This window comes from Grampus griseus (genome assembly GCF_964374135.1).
Source record: "Grampus griseus genome assembly, chromosome: 20".
NCBI lineage: Eukaryota > Metazoa > Chordata > Mammalia > Artiodactyla > Delphinidae > Grampus > Grampus griseus.
This window is the reverse complement of record NC_139014.1, coordinates 10855808-10876265: the sequence shown is the minus strand read 5'-3', so window position 1 is coordinate 10876265 and position 20458 is coordinate 10855808. Positions and strand designations below refer to the sequence as shown.

The 20458-nt window shown below is 50.4% G+C and overlaps 1 protein-coding gene across 2 annotated transcripts in view; it reads right to left on the bottom strand.

The window, feature by feature from the left end:
* Window positions 1–1222: 1222 nt before the first annotated feature.
* ENDOV (endonuclease V) overlaps window positions 1223–20458 on the bottom strand; it is a gene marked incomplete at its 3' end in the record, with an annotated part of 53708 nt that continues 34472 nt past the window's right edge. The window contains exon 9 of one of the 2 annotated variants that reach the window (XM_082679815.1): window positions 1223–1319. In XM_082679815.1, coding sequence (XP_082535941.1) covers window positions 1279–1319 — 41 coding nt within the window. Of the gene's footprint in view, window positions 1320–15619; window positions 15698–20458 lie in introns of those variants that run through there. The other variant, XM_082679812.1, reaches the window with a different exon arrangement.

Here is a 20458-nt window from a genome sequence, read left to right as displayed (position 1 = left end):
AGCAAGCCAAGGGTGTCGGAGGAGGTCAAGGGAGAGATCGATTCCCTCTCCCCCTCCCCACTCCCCAAACACACCAAGAAGTATTTTTAACATGTAGGTTGAGAACAAGCCTAACAATGCTTGTGGTTGGGAAAGAGTGAGAGCTTAGTATCCCCCTCTAGACCAGATCGGCCCCACCCCTCACTTCAGCCATCTCAGAGCTGTTGGCAAGGCCCAGAGTGTGCTAGGTGCTCTCCCATCAGCACCTCCCACCAGCCCCTGCCGATCTATGGATCTACCAGACCCCGGACCACCTCCTGTCCCAGTGGGCGCAGTGGGAGCTGTCCTTTCAGGACCACAAGCCATCCTCTGCCCTAAGTAGAGAGGGGCAGAGCACACCCCAGATGCTTACGCCTGTGTCCCTTCAGCCTCCCGACCTGTTCACCCTCCTCGCCCCTCCCCTGACACACCTGCGGTGCCAGGGATGGAAGCTGATGTTTAACTCCCTCCGCCCTCCCCAGCTGGAGCCTGTGCCAAGCCCCAGACTCCCTTACTGTGGTAACACTTGGCACTTTGCCAGCCTGGAGGAAGGCCGATTACACAGCCACAGATCTAATCCACATAGTTTCCATCTACCCCTTAATCTGACTGATGTTCCCTCTTGCACTGAAATAATACATGCCTATCTCAGGTAATCCATTTTATAAAAGAAGAAGATAAAAAAGCACTGTCGAGACAGTGTTTGCTTTCACCGAGCTGGTGTCCCACAGCTCCCTGGGTGTCCGAGGTGGGAGAGCTGCTGACAGAGGCTCTCCGGGCCCTCGGGGGATTAGAGCCCACTTGAATCGTAAGCCTTTCTTGCTTTTGATAACAGTATTATTTCTCTTACTCTAGACGAAAAAGTTTATTACCAAACAAGAGTATTTTTATGAAAGAAAAGGACAAACCTATAAATTAACTCAACCTATATTTCCCTTGAAAATACTTTCAGGCTCCGCCAAAAACGTAGAACTGAAAGCATGTTATTTTGGAAGAAAGAGATACATTTTGTATGCTTTCTGTTCCTTTTGTAGATTCACAGTTTTATTTTCTAAGACTGCAAAGATCACTTTGTCACCAGCCCTGGGACCTGAGACCAAGGGGGTGTCTTGTGGGGAGTGAAGGGGAGGGAAGAGGCTGGCATGAAGGTCACAGTCATTCCAATGTGCTCCAAAGAGGGGCCACCTGTTCTCAAAGATGTGTCGGGGATGGGATGCACACTGGCCATTTATGGTGGCCCCTCTGTCTCGAGCTGACTTGTTAAGTGGAATGAGTTGAGGACTTGATGGTCAGTTCCAACCCTGATAGAAGAAAGTAGGGTTCCGAATTGTAAACATTAAGAGGATAGTATCCTTTGTAACCTTATGGCAACCAAAATGTGGCTTAAAGCAGTCATGGTTTCATCTCTTAAAACACAGTGTGTAAATTTATTCAGCTAATGACGGGAAATGTATCACTTCCATGCACAGTGGACTTAAGTGCCATTTGTTGAAGGGGAACAAGTCAATGAGGAGAAAAAAAGCCCAAATACTTAAAGTCCCAATTTTGTCTTATTTGCCAAAAAAAAACAAAAAAATCAACGACAACAAAGCAAACCCCCTATGGTTGATATTGTTATATTGTATATACTGTATAATAGGAAACAGAATTGATGTATCTTACTTTTTCATTATTTGCTAACCAAAGCTGTACATTTTTCATATGATCCGCAGCCTTTTGGGTATCTAATGGGTCAAAACCATGGGACCTGCCACCTCCCATAAGCAGTTCTGGAAATGCACTATTTCTACTGGTATTCTTGCTTTTTTCTTTTTCTTCATTTTCTTGCTGAAATGACATGAATTGTTGAGTTTATTTTTACACAGTAAAGAGTGAAGAAAGACTGTGGTCTCCTTGGAATATCTCTTCTTTTCTCAAGCTTGCAAATGTCACCTCAACCTGCTGGATGACCTCAGGGGTCCTCCCAGGGGATGCATGCCTGCCTATTGCCCTGTGCCCCTTGAAAATCCCGCAGTCATCTGGTGACACTGGACATCAGAGCTGGGGAGGGGGCCTGCCCAATAGTCAATACCAAGGCAGAGTACCAAGGCAGAGAGAGGTGAAGTGATTTCCCAAAGTGTGGAGGCCACACTGGGGCTTGGGGTGCAGAGTAACTGCCCGTTCCTCACCTCGCCTGCAGCCCTGCTCCCTACTGAGTGAATGCACTGCCCACAGCACACCTGGGCACAGGTCCCAGGTGGCCTGGGCTTGTCCTTCCCAAACAGCCCTGCTCTGCTCTCCTTTGCCACATCCCTGCTGACCCATCCTTGGCCAACACCTGGTTACCTCTCCTCTTTTGGGGTTCCCAGGCTGCTTTCCTGCTCTCAAGCAAGACAGCATCTCTAGATTCACATAACAAAAAGATGGGTGACGCGGGAGCCCTGGGCACTGAGAAGAACTTACTTCCCTGGCCCCTGGTGGACCAAGCTAGACTCTGGATGAACAAAGAGCTTTGGAACTGTTCCCTTCCAGGGGACAAAATTAATGACCAGGGGCCAAAGTAGCCTGCCTGGTTGGTGGGTCTCCCCCATGCCCCAACACACATGCCCACATGCACACTGGGTTAGCAGAGGGGACTTGGCCAGGACTCAGGACCTGGGGTTTGGTGGGGTGTAACTGAGCCGTCCATTGCCTGGGGTGGTACAGAGGGAGGGGATTTGGCCTCAGAGCAGGTGGCCACTCTCCCTATTGCCCCTGCAGGAGGAGCCCCAGTTGGGAGAGAGAAGCCCCTGCCAGGTTGAAGACCCTGGACCTGTTTTCTCCAGAGTTGCCCTTGGCGGGTGGTATCCACCTCCAGGCTGCACACGTGTGGCCAGGGCAAGGGTTGTACCCAATCTCAGCAGCTTCAGCCAACACACCACCTCTTTGCCTCCCACTCAAGCAAGTGCATAGTTATGCCTTTAATAACATCATTCTTACGTTTCTAATTTCTATGGAAGTGCTCATTCAAAAACTTGGGTATTTTAACTATCATCAGAAACAAGTTACTTTCTCCACCTCTCACACCTGTATTGGTACATCAGTGACTGACTTTAGGGGCCATGGAGCTGAGAACAGCAGCTCGCAGGGAGGCAGTCAGGCCTTGCTGCTGAGCTCGCTTGTGTGGGAGCCTGGGGCAGAGGGACACAGGCTCGGGATTTCAAAGCTGGAGAGTGTCTCCAAAGCCATTGACTCCAACGGCCCATCAGGTGTACGAAAATGTTCTCAGCTTGCACATTTCTAGTGATGGGGAACTCACTATTCATAGAGAGTCTGCCCCATTTTCAGACAGCTCCAGCTGGGAGTTTCCTTTTTTTCTTTTCTACCTTTTCTATTTCTTTTCTGTAGTGCCCCGTTCCCTATACTGAGCTGCAGCATCCACCCACCTGTCTGCACACAGGGAGACAGCCCCCATGCCCCCTGGGTCTGCCTTCATGTCTCTCCTGCAGCACCTGGCTGACCTGCTCTACGGTCACACTCCTCCCACCCCAGAAGCCCCCCAGGGAGCAGCATAGGAGTGTAGACCAACCCCTGGAGGGTCCAGGGAATGTATCACCCCACCCCCATCCTTGCTCCAGGAAGCTGGGGCTTGTGCATCAGCTGTGGGCCCCCAGGGTAGAAGCAGCACAATTCAAGGAGTCCCAACCTGCTCCATCTCCTTGTCTGCTCCCCATAAGGCTCCCAGCGAGTGGGCCTGTCCGCAGCAGCCCCCTCTCTGCAGACCTCCAAGGAGCACAAAGCCACATGGGCTCTGGGAAGTTAACTACTTGCTGCAATGAGGAAATAAGAGAGAATAAAAGTGGTGGCTGGGCGGAAGTTACAAAGGTTCTGGAATTCTTTGAAAGGCCTGTGGTTCTGAGCTCAGGGCTTGGCTTCTTTGTAGGAACCAGATGCCCTTCGGAAGAGGCTGGAATGCTCAGCCCAGCCAACGAGGGGCCGTCCCTGGGATGGAGTCAGCCAGCACTGCTGCCTTGACCTTAGCAGAACTGCTAAGGAGAATGGGAAAGGAGATTCTTTCCCATTCACAGCCGGTGGTGCCCATCGGCTAGCTTTGCCAGGGGCCCAGACCCTCACGACTCTCCACAGTCCACCTCTGGAGGTGCCCCGGCAGTGCTGCTATCCTCCAGGGGCCATTGACATCCACACTGTGCATCATGCTCTGTGCTTAACTCATTCCTACGCTTCATCTCACGTCATCCCAATGGCCACCCTGATGATAACACTGATTTTGCAGATGAGGAGCTGGTGGGGAGGCCGGGTGACCTGCTGAGCTCATGAGTGGCAGGGCGGGCGATCAGACTGCAAAGCCCCTGTCTTTCCACACTAGCTATCAGGTTCCGAGTTCATCTGCAGGGGTCAGCAGCTGGCAGGCCACCTCCTCACAGAGGACCTAGTCCCAATCTGAGCCCCTGAATCTCTGGCCAGACCTGCTCTTCCCTCGCACTTTGCTGCTCTGTCATCCTTGACCCCTCAGGTTCTCATGCACCCACGTGTGATGCACGTGGTAAGTCCCTGTGGCCTCAGGTTCCCGAGATGCCCCTCCTCACGGAAGCAGAGCCTCCCTCCTCTTCTGACATTCAAATAAATTGTTTCTAACAGTCTGATCCTTAAAAACTGAAAATCCTTTCATTTCTTGGTTTCCCCATGAAGCACACTTGCATTTCCTGAGACTCACATGGTCACTCAAGGAAGTGGACAGTGGTCTTTAGGGCCATGGTTTTCCCCAGCATAGGAAGACAGGGTGGGACCAGCTGGTCTCTGCAGTCCCTTTGGGCTCTCCCTCGAGCCTAGGAGGCAACCTCCCCAATCCGTGGGGACCAGCAAGGCCCTCTGTGCAGGACGTCTGACCTACCTGCTCCTAGACCCTTGCTCACACAGGACCCCTCTGCCCCCTGCCCCACCAGCAGTCCAGCAGCCATCGGATCTGCCCTCACCAGACTTCTCAATGTTAACTGCCCTCTCAGTGTCCCTGTTCAGGCTACATGAGTTCATATTTCTGATCATTGTTGGTGGACCTGGGTCACACTTTCTCCCCAGAATCTCTTAGCTACCATATAAATCAGGGTGCATGTAGGTACTTGGGGTGGGGTCCACAGGCCCTGAGCCCACTGTCATGACCTGGACTCATCAGTCTCCCTTTGGGGACAGGGGCAGAGAAGTATATTAAGGAAATGAAGAACCACAACTGACCCTTTAGAAAAACGTACACACAGGAGATCAGCCAAGATGGCGGAGTAGAAGGACCCTGAGCTCACCTCTTACAAGCACATCAAAATCACAACTATTTGCAGAACAATCATCAATGAAAAAAACCTACCAGAAAAGATTTTCTACAAATGAAGACATAAAGAAGGAACCTCAACGAGATGGGTAGGAGGGGCAGACGCTCAATAAAGTCAAGTCCCATAACCCTGGGTGGGCAACCCACAAACTGGAGAATAATTATGTTGCAGAGGTTCCCCGACAGGAGTGAGAGGTCTGAGCCCCACATCAGGCTCCCCAGCCTGGACGTCCTGCACCAGGAAGATGAGCCCCCAGAACCATTGGCTTTGAAAGCCAGCAGGGCTTAATTTCAGGAGTCCCATAGGACTGGGGGGAGAAAGAGACTTCACTCTTAAACGGTGCGCACAAAATCTCACATGCTCCAGGACCCAGGGAAGAAGCAGTAATTTGATAGGAGCCTGGGCCAGACCTGCTAGTCTTGGAGAGTCTCTTGGAGAGGTGAGGGTCGGGGGGTGGCTCACCCTGGGGACATAGACTCTGGTGAGAGCCATTCTTGGGAGCTCCTTCTACCGCGTGGACACTGGTGCTGGTAGGCACCATTGTGTGGGATCCTCCCTCTAGCTCATCAAGGCTGAGACCTGGCGCTACCTAACAACCTGTAGGCACCAGTGCTGAGATGCCTCAGGCCAAGCAACTAACTGACACAGCCCCACCCATCAGCAGACAAGCTGCCTAAAGACCTCTTGAGCCCACAGCCACCCCAGACACCGCCCTGCCCACCAGAGGGCCCAGGACCCAGCCCCACCCACCAGTGGGCAGGCACCAGACACAAGAAAACCACAATCCCACAGCCTATGGATACAGCCTGCCCACCAGCAGGCTAGACCCTGCCCTGGAACCAGCTGGGTCCCAGTCTTGCCCACTATCAGGCCAACACAAGCTTCAGGACAGCCTGGACCCTGTACCCAACTGTTTCAAGAACCGCCCCTCCCCACCCCAACAGTGATGTGACACCAGCTCTGGGATCCCTGAGCCGAGCAACTAGACTCCGGGACCTGGCTCTGATCACTAGTACGCAGGCACTAAACCCAGGGTTAATACCTATCCTTCTCAAATTATTCCAAAAAATTGCAAAGGAAAAAACACTTCTGAACTCATTCTATGAGGCCAGCATCACCCTGATACCAAATAACAGACAAATATATCACAAAAAAAGAAAACTACAGGCCAATATTACTGGTGAACATAGATGTAAAAACTCTCAACAAAGTATTAGCAAACCAAATCCAACAATACATTATAAGGATCTTACACCATGATCAAGTGGGATTTATCCCAGGGATGCAAGATTTTTCAATATCAGCAAATCAATCAATATGATACACCACATTAACAAATTGAAGAATACAAACCATATGATCATCTAGATAGATGCAGAAAAAGCTTTCTGACAAAATGCAACACGTATTTATGATTAAAAAAAAAAAACTCCAGAAAGTGGGCATGGAGGGAACATACCTCAACATAATAAAGGCCATGTATGACAAACCCACAGCCAACATCATACTCAACAGTGAAAAGTTGAAAGCATTTCCTCTAAGATCAGGAACAAGACAAGGATGCCCACTCTCATCACTTTTTTGGGGGGCAGGTGGGGGGCAAGCCATGTGGCTTGTGGGATCTTAGTTCCCTGACCAGAGATTGAAGCTGGGCCCTCAGCAGTGAAAACACAGAGCTCTAACCATTGGACTGCCAGGGAATTCCCTCTCATCATTTTTATTCAACATAGCATTGGAAGCCCTAGCCACAGCAATCAGAGAAGAAAAAGAAATAAAAGGAGTCCAAATTGGAAAGGAAGAAGTAAAACTGTCACTGTTTGCAGATGACATGATACTACATATAGAAAATCCTAAAGATGACACTAGAAAACTACTAGAGCTCATCAATGAATACAGTAAAATAGTAGAATACAAAATTTCTATACAGAAATCTGTTGCATTTGTATACACTAACAAGGAACTATTAGAAAAAGAAATTAAGAAAACAATTTCATTTACCATTGCATCAAAAAGAATAAGATACCTAGGGGACTTCCCTGGTGGCGCAGTGGTTAAGAATCTGCCTGCCAATGCAGGGGACACGGGTTCGATCCCTGGTCTGGGAAGACCCCACATGCTGTGGAGCAACTAAGCCTGTGTGTCACAACTACTGAGCCTGCGCTTTAGAGACTGTGAGCCACAACTACTGAGCCCTCATGCCACAACTACTGAAGGCCACGTGCCTAGAGCCCGTGCTCTGCAACAAGACAAGACACTGCGATGAGAAGCCCGCGCACCACAACGAAGAGTAGCCCCCACTTGCCACAACTAGAGAACGCCTGCACACAGGAATGAAGACCAAACGCAGCCAAAAATAAACAAACCAAAAAGAAGTATAAGATAGCTAGGAGTAAACTTACCTAAGGAGGTAAAAGACCTGTACTCAGAAAACTATAAGACACTGATGAAAGAAACTGAAAACAACACAACCAGATGGAAAGATATACCGTGTTCTTGGATTGGACGGATCAATATTGTTAAAATGATCATACTACCCAAGGCAATCTACAGATTCAATGCAATCGCCATAAAGTTACCAATGGCATTTTTCACAGAACTAGAAAAAACAATTTTAAAATTTGTATGGTAACACAAAAGATCCTAAATAACCAAAACAATCTTGAGAAAGAAGAACAGAGATGGAGTCTCTGATTATTCTTCAGTATAATCTGAAGTCTCCCTGACTTCAGATTATACTACAAAGCTACAGTAATCAAAACAGAATGGTACTGGCATAAAAACAGCCATACAAATCAATGGAACAGGATAGAAAGCCCAGAAATAAACACTTATGGTCAATTAATCTATGACAAAGGAGATAGGAACATACAATGGAGAAAAGACAGTCTCTTCAATAAGTGGTGCTGGGAAAACTGGACAGCTACATGTAAAAGAATAAAATTAGAACATTCTCTAACACCATATCCAAAAATAAACTTAAAATGTATTACAGACCTAAATGTAAGACCAGAAACCATAAAACTCCTAGAGGAAAACATAGGCAGAACATTCTTTGACCTAAATTGTAGCAATATTTTTTTGGATCTGTCTCCTAAGGCAAAGGCAATAAAGGCAAAAATAAACAAATGGGACCTAATTTAACTTAAAAGCTTTTGCACAGCAAAGGAAATCATCAACAAAATGAAAAGACAATCTACTGAAGGGGAGAAATTATTTGCAAATGGTATGACCAATAAGAGGTTAATATCCAAAGTATACAGACAGCTTATACAACTCAACATCAAAAACACAAACAACCTGAATGAAAAATGGGCAGAAGGGACTTCCCTAGTGGTCCAGTGGTTAAGACTGCACTTCCACTGCACGGGGCATGGGTTTGATCCCTGGTCAGGGAACTAAGATCCCACATGCCATGCGACGAAAAAAAAAAAAAGGGCAGAAGACCCAAATAGACATTTTTCCAAAGAGCACATGCAGATGGCCAACAGACACATGACAAGATGTTCAACAGTGCTAATCATCAGGGAAATGCAAATCAAAACTGCAATGAGATATCATTTCACACCTGTCAGAATGGCTGTCATCAAAAAAGACACAAATAACAAACGTTGACGAGATGTGGAGAAAAGGGAACCCTCATACACTGTTGGTAGGAAAGTGAATTAGTGCAGCCACTGTGGAAAACAGTATGGAGGTCTCTCAGAAAACTAAAAATAGAACTACCATATGACCCAGCAATTCCACTCCTGGTATATATCCAAAAAAACCCCAAAAACACTAATTCGAAAAGATATGTACACCCCAATGTTCATAGCAGCATTATATATAATTGCCAAGACAAGACACGGAAGTAACCTAAGTGTCTATCAACAGATGAATGGATAAAGTAGACGTGGCGTGTATATAAATGTATATGTATACTACTCAGCCATAAAAAAAGAATGAAATTTTGCCATTTGCAACAACATGGGTGGACCTGGAGGGCATTATGCCAAGTGAAGTGAGAAAGACAAATACTCTATGATATCACTTATATGTGGAATCTAAAAAATACAATAAACTAGTGAATATAACAAAAAAGAAGCAGACTCACAGATATAGAGAACAAACTAGGGACTTCCCTGGTGGTCCAGTGGCTAAGACTCCATGCTCCCAGTGGAGGGGGCCCAGGTTCAATCCCTGGTCAGGGAACTGGATCCCACATACTGCAACTAAAAGCCCGCATGCCGCAACTAAAGATCCCGCATGCCGCAACTAAAGATCCCGCATGCCACAACTAAAAGATTCCACAACTAAAAGATTCCACATGCTGCAACTAAGACCTGGTGCAGCCAAATAAATAAATAAATAATTTTTTTAAAAAGAGAGAGAGAGAACAAACTAGTGGTTACCTGTGGGTAGAGGGAAGGGGGGGGGCAAACGTGGGGTAGGGGATTAAGAGGTACAAACTACTATGTACAAAATAAGCTACAAGGGTATATTGTACAGCACAGGGAATATAGCCAATATTTGATAATAACTATAAATAGAGTATAACCTTTAAGAAATGTGCATCACTATATTGTACAACTGTAACTTATACAATATTGTACATCGACTATATTCCAGTTTTAAATAAAGAGAAATAAAGAAAAACGTACATTCATGCATTCATTCACTTATCGAGGACCTGTTTCCTGAGCACCTACCATGAGCAAGTACTTGGGGCCAGGTGCCCGGTGGGTGGTCTGAGGGGCGGAAGAAGAAGGCTCAGCTCAGGCACCTGGGCCAGCTTCAGGCTTAGAAACACCGAAGGCAAATGGTGCCAGAGGATGGGGGAGGGGGAGGAGGGCGGGTGTGAGCTTGCATGCTTGCGTGCCTACAAGGCATTGCTAAGGAAGCCGTCTGTCTGCTGTTTGATTTCTGCGCTTCTCAATTCAGGCCAAGGTGGGGGGCCATCTGCTAAAGTGGACACAGAGAAAACATTTTCGCTATGTAGAAAACTGGCTTCTGAGGGGAGGCTGTGTGCCCAGCATAGAACCAGCCTGCAGAGGAGGTGCTAGAGGCAGCGGGCAGGGCTGGGTGCAGGGAGGGAGGGCTGGAGACACACCCCTGCTCCTGCCCCATCCTTGGGAGGCCTCAGGCCTGCCAGTGTCTCCAATGCATCAAGCCCCTGCCTAAAACTTCCACGTCTTTGCATGGGACTTGCATGGGAGGAGGGCTCCCCTCATTTTTTGTGTGTGTGTGTGTGGTTTTTTTTTTTTTTTTTGCGGTACGCGGGCCTCTCACTGTTGTGGCCTCTCCCATTGCAGAGCACAGGCTCCGGACGCGCAGGCTCAGCGGCCATGGCTCACGGGCCCAGCCGCTCCGCTGCATGTGGGATCTTCCCGGACCGGGGCATGAACCCGTGTCCCCTGCATCGGCAGGCAGACTCTCAACCACTGCGCCACCAGGGAAGCCCTCCCTTCATTCTTAATACCTTCATTAAGATATAATTCACATACCATAAAATTTACTCATTTAAAGTGTACAGCTCAATGGCTTTTGGTATATTACTAGTTTTAAAAAATTGTGGTAAGTATATATAACATAAAATGTACCACTTTAACCATTTTTAAGTGTACAGTTCATTAGTATTGATTATATTCATAATGTTGTGCAAGTATCACCACTATTTCTAAAACTTTTTCTTCACCCCAAACAGAAACTCTGTACCCATTAAACATTAACTCCCTACCCCCTTCCCCAACCCCTGGTAACTCTAATCTACTTTCTGTCTCTCAAAATTTACCTATCCTAGGGACCTCATTTAAGTGAATCATACAGTATTTGTCCTTTTGTGTCAGGTTTCTTTCACTTAGCATAATGTTTTCAAGGTTCCTCCATCTTGTAGCTTGTGTCAGAATGCCATTCCTTTATGGCTGAATAATATTCCACTGTATGGATAGACCACATTTATTTATCCATTCACCTGTTGATGGACACTTGAGTTGTTTCCACCTTTTTGTGAATAGTGTTGCTAAGAATATGGGTGTGCAAGTATCTGTTTTAGTCCTTACTTTCAATCCTTTTGTGTATATACCTAGGAGTAGAATCATATGGTAATTCTATGTATAGGTGTTGAGGAACTGTCACACAGTTTTCTACAGTGGCTGCACCATTTTACATTCCTACCAACAGCGTACTAGGTTCCAACGTCTCCACCCATATTTGTTATTTCTGCTGTTGCTGTTACTTGATGGTAGCCACCCTAATGAGTGTGAGGTGCTATCTTATGTGGGTTTGATTTGCATTTCCCTAATGATTAGTGATATCATGTGATATCACACAATGTTAGTGATATACTGATTATTTAAAATAAATAAATTTATTTATTGGCTGTGTTGGGTCTTCATTGCTGCACGCGGGCTTTCTCTAGTTGCAGTGAGCGGGGGCTACTCTTCGTTGCGGTGCGTGGGCTTCTCATTGCGGTGGCTTCTCTTTGCTGTAGAGCACAGGCTCTAGGCACGTGGGCTGCAGTAGCTGTGGCACGTGGGCTCAGTAGTTGTGGCTCGCGGGCTCTAGAGCACAGGCTCAGTAATTGTGGCACATGGGCTTAGCTGCTCCGCGGCATGTGGGATCTTCCTGGGCCAGGCCCCTGCATTGGCAGGTGGATTCTTAACCACTGCGCCACCAGTGAAGTCCCTGATATACTGCTTTTCATGTGCTTATGGCTATTTGTGTATCTTCTTTTGCAAAATGTCCTTTTGAACCCTTTGGCCATTTTAAAATCGGGTGCTTGGTTTTTTGTTGTTGAGTTATAGAAGTTCTTTATATATTCTGGATATTAATCCCTTATTGGATATATAACTTGTGAATATTTTCTCCCATACTATGGGTTGTCTTTTCACTCTCTCAATAGTACCCTTTGATACACAAAAGTTTTTTATTTTGATGAAGTCCAACTTAGCTATTTTTTGGTCAAAGCTGCCTCTGCACTGTGTTTTTGGTGTCATATCCAAGAAATAATTTGCTAGACTAAATCCTACTCATCTTTGATCCCCCGCCCGGTGTAAATTAGTCCTCCTTGCGATCCTGTCTCATTGCACCTGTGTTCCCTTGGCAGTGCCATCTGCACCCAGTTGGTCTGCACAGCTCCGAGTCTCCCCAACCCAGAACCCCAACGGGCAGAAGTCATGTCTGTTTCCTTCCTCCTAGAAGCTCCTTCTGGATTGAACATTCTTGGCTCTGGGCTTTACTCTTCAGAATTCTGGTTCTCTAAGAATCACAGAATGTTAGCGCAGATGTAGAAAGAAGAAAAAAACCAGAAACGCTCTTTGAAATAAGAGCCAACTGCTTTCAGGCACCAGGGGAGCTGGTACATGTCACAGGCTGGCTTGACTCAGTTTAGGAAAATACACCAATGGCTTTTGTTAGTCTGGAAGGGGAACTCACCCTCTCCCCTACCTGCAGGGGTCGAGGCAGGAAGCAAAAGGTGAAGGGAGCTGCTTGCACAGCAGCAAAAGGGACTGTGGTTTTCACAGACATCCTGGGAGAGAAGAGGTGAGAATCTGCAGAACAGAGAACTGGGGAGAGAAAAGACGTGACGGGGTGGAGAAAGACCAAAGGGGGAAAGCCCAGTTGGCCAGAAATGCCTGTGTTGTCATCTGTAACGAGTTGCTCCGTCACCCCAAACACCGGTGAACGTCTGCTCCCAGAAGGGCCCATGTGAACGATGCTTTGCACAAACCAAGTTGGGTGGTGTCCAGTGTAGACCCCTCCCGCCATCGAGTGTGCAGCAGAAGCAGGGAACGTGAAGGCAGGTGACCCAGAGAAACGTGGGGTTCCTCATGGGACTCTGGGTTTTCCACTTTATATGGATGGGGGCTGTACTGGGGTAAGTAGTGTCCCCCCAGAATTCATATCCACCCAGAACCTGTGAATGTGACCTTATTTGGAAATAGGGTCTTTGCAGGTGTCATCAAGTTAAGATGCAATCTTACTGGATTAGAGGGGGCCCTAATTCAAAGACTGGGAAATCTGATCAAAGACACAGGGACACAGGGAGAAGGTCATGTGAAGACAGAGCAGAGACTGGATGATGTGTCTACTAGCCAAGGATGCCAAGGATCGCCAGCAGCCACCAGAAGCTGGGGAGGGGCCTGGAACAGATTCTCTCTCCGAGCCTCCAGAAGGAACAAACCTGCTGACACCGTGATTTCAGACTTCTGGCCTCCAGACTGTGAGGGAATACATTTCTATTGTTTGAAGCTCCCCTGTCTGTGGTATCCTATTATGGCAGCCCAAGAAATGAATGGAGGGGCTAACGTCCTTCTGTTTTAAGAGCAAAGGAATGGGAGGCCCCAAGGCTGGAGGGCTGGGAACATCAGTGGCCGACCCTGGCTAGCGGGGGGTCCTTGCCTCCAGCAGAAAGAGCCAGACTGGCTTCGGGCAGAGCCTCCGAGCTCCAGTTTCTCTGCTCTTTAGGGCTCAGGGTCACCAGACTGTTGGCTCCTTGGCAACTGGCAGTAGAAAGGGGAGGCTGAGAAGCCGTCTGGTCGAAACTGCCTCTGCACGTCACACACCCACCACAGCCAGCTTGGGTCTCTTAAGTGCTGCAGCAGAAACAGCAGCGCAGAGTGGGGTCACCAACCCCGGAAAACGCCTGAGTGCTTTGGGAGGACAAGAGCTGCCCCTGAGAACCATCCCCTGCCCCCAGTAGTGTGACACCCTGGCGTGTGACCAGACTCTCCCTGTTGTGGATTTGGTGGCGGCCTGGGGAGAGGAGCAAGAGATGAGGAGGGACCAGAGGATGGAGGACTCACTTAGCAGAAGGGAAGGCAATGGTGAGAGCCCAAAGCAAGATAAAGGGACAGAGAGTGAGGTGGGGCAGGGAAGGGTTCCTGGGCAGATGGACCAGGCAGAGGGCCTGAAGGGGCAGCAACATGGCAGGAAAGCACAGAGCTGGAGGCGGGCAGGGGTTGGGGGGCTGGTCAGGTCACACAGGGGCTTGAGAAGGAGAAAAACACCTGGCCTCGGTGTTGTGCTGACAATTGCATGGCTCAACAGCGTCACTGTCGGGACTTCCCTGGTGGTCCAGTGGTAAAGAATCAGCCTTATAATGCAGGGGATGCAGGTTCGATCCCTGGTCAGGGAACTAAATGTCACATGCTGCAGGGCAACTAAGCCCTCACATCACAACTACTGAGCCAGCGCGCCTAAAATAGAGAGCCTGCGCGCTGCAAACTACAGAGCCCACACACTCTGGAACCTGCGCGCCACAACTACAGAGCCCACGAGCCCGGGGGCCTGCGCGTCACAACTAGAGAAGAGAAAACCCGCATGCCACAACTAGAGAGAAGCCCATGCACAGCACCGGAGATCCCGTGTGCTGCAACTAACACCCGACGCAGCCAGAAATAAATTAAATAAATAAATAAATCTTTTAAAAAGAAAACAAACAACCAATGTCACTGTCATCAGACACAGCCACTCTGTGACTGAGATGGATGGAGACAGAGACAAGAGGCCTCTGCAGTCATATCTGAACACAGAACGTGGACACTGTCCAGACCTAAAAATGGGCCCTGGTCCCCTTTCCTTGCGGACTGGCGTGGGTTTATCAATTTCAGCCTAAGCTTTGCTCTGTTCTCCTGCCTTCTAGACACAAATTATTAAGATACCTGATTGTGGCATCAACCCTGCTTCCCGACAGCCTCCACCCCAGCCCCAGTTTCCCCAGCACAAGCCCGTCTCCAGAGTCCTTCCTAACACCTACTACGGACATCCCCCCCCCCAGCTCCCCACGGTGTGCTGTTGCCCTCACTCCATTTCACTGCAGTTGTGTTCCTGGGGGTCCTTGGATGGAAGGTAACTGATACTTCATACACCATGGAAAGAACTGTGGGTTTTACTCTGAATCATACGGGAAGCCACTGGATGGTTTTTTTTTTTTTTTTTTGTGGTACGCGGGCCTCTCACTGCTGTGGCCTCTCCCGCTGCGGAGCACAGGCCCCGGACGCACAGGCTCAGCGGCCACGGCTCACGGGCCCAGCCGCTCCGCGGCACGTGGGATCCTCCCGGACCGGGGCACGAACTCCTGTCCCCTGCATCGGCAGGCGGACTCTCAACCACTGCGCCACCAGGGAAGCCCCACTGGATGGTTTTAAGCAGAGAAGTGTGCCGCAATTTTCGAAAGGAAAACCACCCAACTTGGTTTGTGCAAAGCATCGTTCACATGGGCCCTTCTGGGAGCAGACGTTCACCGGTGTTTGGGGTGACGGAGCAACTCGTTACAGATGACAACACAGGCATTTCTGGCCAACTGGGCTTTCCCCCTTTGGTCTTTCTCCACTCCGTCACGTCTTTTCTCTCCCCAGTTCTCTGTTCTGCAGATTCTCACCTCTTCTCTCCCAGGATGTCTGTGAAAACCACAAAAATCACAGTCCCTTTTGCTGCTGTGCAAGAAGCTCCCTTCACCTTTTGCTTCCTGCCTCGACCCCTGCAGGTAGGGGAGAGGGTGAGTTCCCCTTCCAGACTAACAAAAGCCATTGGTGTATTTTCCTAAACTGAGTCACAGGGCTGTTTGCATCAGCTCTAGGCAGCCAGGGAGACAAGCATCCTAGTGGACAGTGCAGAGGCGCCTACCCACCCCCTTTCTGAGCAGAGGGGCCATCACATTCAAGACACCCTTTAAGACAGCGTTTGTGGAGGGAATTCCCTGGCGGTCCATCGGTTAAGACTCCACGCTTTCACTGTCAAGGGCCTGGGTTGATCCCTGGTCGGGGAACTAAAGAGCGGCCAAAGGAAAAAAAAAAAAAAGAGTTTGTGGAAAAGACAAAATCAATCCACACCTGCAGGTACCAAGGAGCCAAGGACATAAAGTCCTACACAGATGTCTGATGTTTCGGTCTGGATGGGTGGTGACGTCATTCTCATAACCCTGTGTGTGCTCAGCCAGGAGGGCTAAGGGGTCAGACTTGTAAATAACTGGCCCCCAGGTTAGGAAGGGAGCTCAGATGAGGAGGTGTATCTGCCTCCCCTGCACCAGTGCATATACACATTGCTTCCAAATTGTGACCGGGAGGGTGGGCTAGCTGGGGGGCTTCTTCCAAGGTGCCAGGCTACAATGTGTCCCCTTGTCTGGTGAAACCGTGTGTTGTGTGTGTGTGTGTGTGTGTGTGTGTGTGTGTGTGTGTGTGGTCCTCCTTTGGTTATTGGTCCAACAGCATGCCCAGTGGTCCCCAGGGAGGGCAGAGGCAAAGTGTTTGTATTGGGCCCCTTGCTGCCTCCCCATCTGACCTGGCTGCTTCTCCTATTTCTCCCAGGACCCTCTCATGCCTGGAAGGTGGAGCCCTCTGTTAGACCTGCTTGCTTGAATTTCCCTCCCTCACCTGGATTGGTGGGTTCTTCAAGCCTCATCTTGACCCTGTCTCCCACCGCAGTGCCCCTAACCTAGAAGAAGGTGGAGAAACCTTGAGACTGTAGAAACAAACATGGAGCATGGAGAGCTTGCTGTCACCCCCAGGACAACCTCTGCATTTGGAAGGTGGGGTTCTGGGAACTAGAAGCTACACTGGTTATCAGCTGCATCAGTGCACCTGTGTGTGCCCTTGAGTGTTGTGTGTGTGTTGGGGGAGAAACTGAGATACTGGGGAGGGAAAAGCCTTCAATCAAATCAGGAGCCTCCATTCCCATTCACACATAAGGGTCTATGAGGCACTGCAGCGCATGCATAAATTTTATCTGAAAAAAAATGTGTATGCAATATATTGAGAAAAAAAGACTAGAAGAAAATATTCTGAAGTGTCAACAGTGGTTTATCTTGCGATGGGATCTAGGATTTTTATACTTTCGTGTTTTACACCAAACGTGTTGGTTATGTAATTTAAATTTTATTTATTTATATTTAAACCAAATTCTCCAGCCAACTGTGCTCTTCCCCAGTTGCAGTAACTTTCCTTTGAGTTCGTTTTCTGGGTGAACCTAAAACAACGACTCCCTCTCAAGTTCACACTACTTCATACTCGTGCTTTCATTCCTCCTTCCTTAGCCTTGGACAATCGATGCGTTGGGCCGGGGGTCCCCGTCCTCAGAGAGTCTGCAGCCTAGGGGCATTCTCTCCCTACGACCCGCTCCTCCGCGAGGAATCGGGGTCGCAAGGGGCGGCGAGCATGTTCTGGGGTGGGTGGTGTCCGAGGGAGGCGGGGTAGCCCTCCGGGAGGCGTGGGTGTCGGCCTTGGCTCCTCAACTTCCGGGACAGTGGGTGTAAAATGTTCGGACAACGTTAAAAGGGTCGACTGGGCTTTCTGCGGTCTCCTGCTCCCGAACCCTCCTGAGAGGGCACCCTGGGGAGGAGGATGCCCGTGACCCCTAGCGCGGGAACGGCGGGACCCAGACCACACGTAGACCTGGGTTCCGAGGCCCGGAGGCCACACTCTGGGACAGAACCTCGGGACCCAGACGCCGGGCGGGGTTGCCACGACAACGCTCTCAGGCGCGCGACGATTGGCGGAGCGCAGAGGCGGGGCCCGGGAGGTGCTCCCGCGAGAGCTCGGCGTCCCGGCTTCCGGTCGGCGCGGGACGAGGGCGCGAGGGAGCGTGGGGCAGCGCTACCGGCCTAAGCTGCCACCTGGACTCTACTGCCGCGTACCGTGTGGTAGCCGACCCTGCTGGCTGTGCCACCGAAATGTGCCCAGAACAGGAACCTTCTCCCTCCTCCGCTGCGACCACCCTGGTCTGGGCCACCTTTCGTCGCCTAGAATACTGTCCAACCTCTCGCCGGGTCTCTCAGCTGCGCCCTTCAGTCCGTGTCATCTTGTGGTGCCCTGCTTCTCTCAAGAGAGTCAAGGCCCTGCCCCGTTTGCCAGCCCCTCCCTGCTCCCCCACTTCAGCTTCGCTGACTGCTTGACTCTTGACTGACCTTGCTCCATACCCCGCCCCTTCCCCCACCCCACCTTTGGACTTGCTGGTCCTTCTGCCTGGGACACGCCTCCCCAAGACGTTAGCAGGATGCTCGCCTCTTTAGTGAGGTGACCCACCTGCTTAAAGTTACACCCCACAGTCCCCATACTCCCTGCCCTGATTTTTCTCCGTAGGTCTTGTCACCATCTAACAGAGTTAATAATGTACTTATATGTTGTCTGAAAGCTCCATGGCCAAGAGTTCGTCTTGTTAGACCAGAGCAGGTACTCAGTGTTGTAGACTGAGCAGGTGGAAGAGGGGTCTTCTTTTCCTTCCCAAGAAGGGTGGTGAATCCCTTGGGTCACCCTCTCTGGAAGGAGAACCGGCCAGGACTGGCTGACTGCCCACATGCCAAGTGCCTTACTTTCAATATCTCACTCCCAGAGTAGCCTCCCATTCCTGCGGGAGGCCCAAGGCGTCTCAGGGAGCCCTATCCTCGAAACACCATCAACCTCAGCTCAGAATCCTCTGGGCTCCAGATGTCGCTGGCTGGTGCCAGCAGCCCCTCCTACGTGCCTGGCACTCTGCTTGGTGCTGCCCTCAAGGCTCTCAGTCTAGTGGGAGGGAAAGAGGAGAGTGATTACCACCACGCGTAGGGCAGTGCTGAGGCCGGGCGTGTGAGGCACAGCGTAAGGAGGGTGGGCTCAGCGTCCAGAGTGGGGCCTCTGGAGTTCCTCCTGGTGGTCCCCGGAGGCCTTTCTGGCATGAAGTGTGCACTGTGGACGACAATCACTGGTTGTCTACTCTGTGCTGATGCGATTCCTGGGATCCAGCTCTTTGTGGCTGAGAAGGCTGTGCTCTTCCCAGGGCCCAATGCTGCTTCTCAAGCGGGAAGCCAGACAAGCATCCAGGGCTGCCCAGAATTGCATCCAAGTGTCCAGACAACTGGCTTCCCTGTGGGTGTGGGCACTGGGAGAGGAGCTCTTTGCATGGTGTGTGGCTGGGTGAGCCAGGGCAGCCATATGCCGCCAGCCTTGTGGGGAGCAGGGCACAGGCCACCCTGGCAGCCAGATGCTCCTGGGCCGATCTGTGGCTCAAAGGCGTTTCCTTCAGGAGAGGAGCCACCTGGCTCCTCTCCACCTGCCCTCCTGCTCCTGTCTCCCTCTCAGCTCCAAAGTCTAGGGTTCTAGGGCTGTGTCAGCACGGGGCCATGCTGCACTGTCCTTCTGGCGTGGAACGGACATCTGGTCTGCCTCAGCCCCCGCAGCCATGGCATCTGTGGCCCCATGGAACGCAGTGGCAAGGAGGAGAGCCGGAACCAGGGGAAGGCCATACTCTACTGTGATCGCCAACTGGCCGAGCATTCCTGGCATGACCCACCTGGCATTGCCCTTTCCACTGAGGCTTACTGAGGGCAACCCCTGAGGGCTCTCCTTGTCAGGGATCCTTCTGCCAGGCGGTGTCCGCTCAGGCTGAGGGAGGTAGGGAGGGACACTGGTTACAACTGATGATGCCAGGCCAGTGGGATCTTGAACCCGCAAATAGTAGGAGAGGAGGGCAGCCCCTGCCCCTTGCCCATGATGCGTCCTCCAGCTGGCAGAGGCATCCAGCCTGCTCTGCAGGAGTTGGGTCTACAGCCTGAGAGAGGGCTTCATTTTACAGATGGGAAAACTGAGGCTCTCAGAGGGGAAGGAAGCAAATGTGTGCTCAGTGGGCTTTATCTTGTTTGCAGGGCTGAGGTCGGCGTCATAAGCTCCGTTTTACAGAGGAGGAACTGGGGATTGGAGAAATGAAGTGCTGTTTGCCAGTTGTCCTGGTAAGCCCCTTATCTGGCCCGGGATGGCACGGATCTGAGAAGGAGCCAGGGCAGTGCCAACGCTTGCTTGTTTTGCCACAAGATGGAAAAGTGAGCCCAAAGATGCAAGGCTGAGGGAAGGGAGACCCAGGATCAAGGTGACCCTCCTGCAGGAAGCAAGAAGTCCTGAGGCCCAGCTGGGTTGGGAAGTTCAGAATGAGGACGCCAAGTGCAGCAATGTGGGTCCTCACTGTGGTGGGTGCCCTGCCCCTCCCTGGTGGATGGAGTTGCACTTGGTCACTAGATCCTGAAGAAATGAGAAAATGGCATCTTTGGCTTCTACCTGGGGTTCAGACGAAACCATCAGGGTGACCCCTGGCTTCCTCTGCAGGCTCTCCCCTGCCGAGCCTTCCCCCACAGGCCCTTCCCTTCCTTTACATCAACCATGGGAACCTATGCCCGAGAGACATGGCACCCCAGGCCT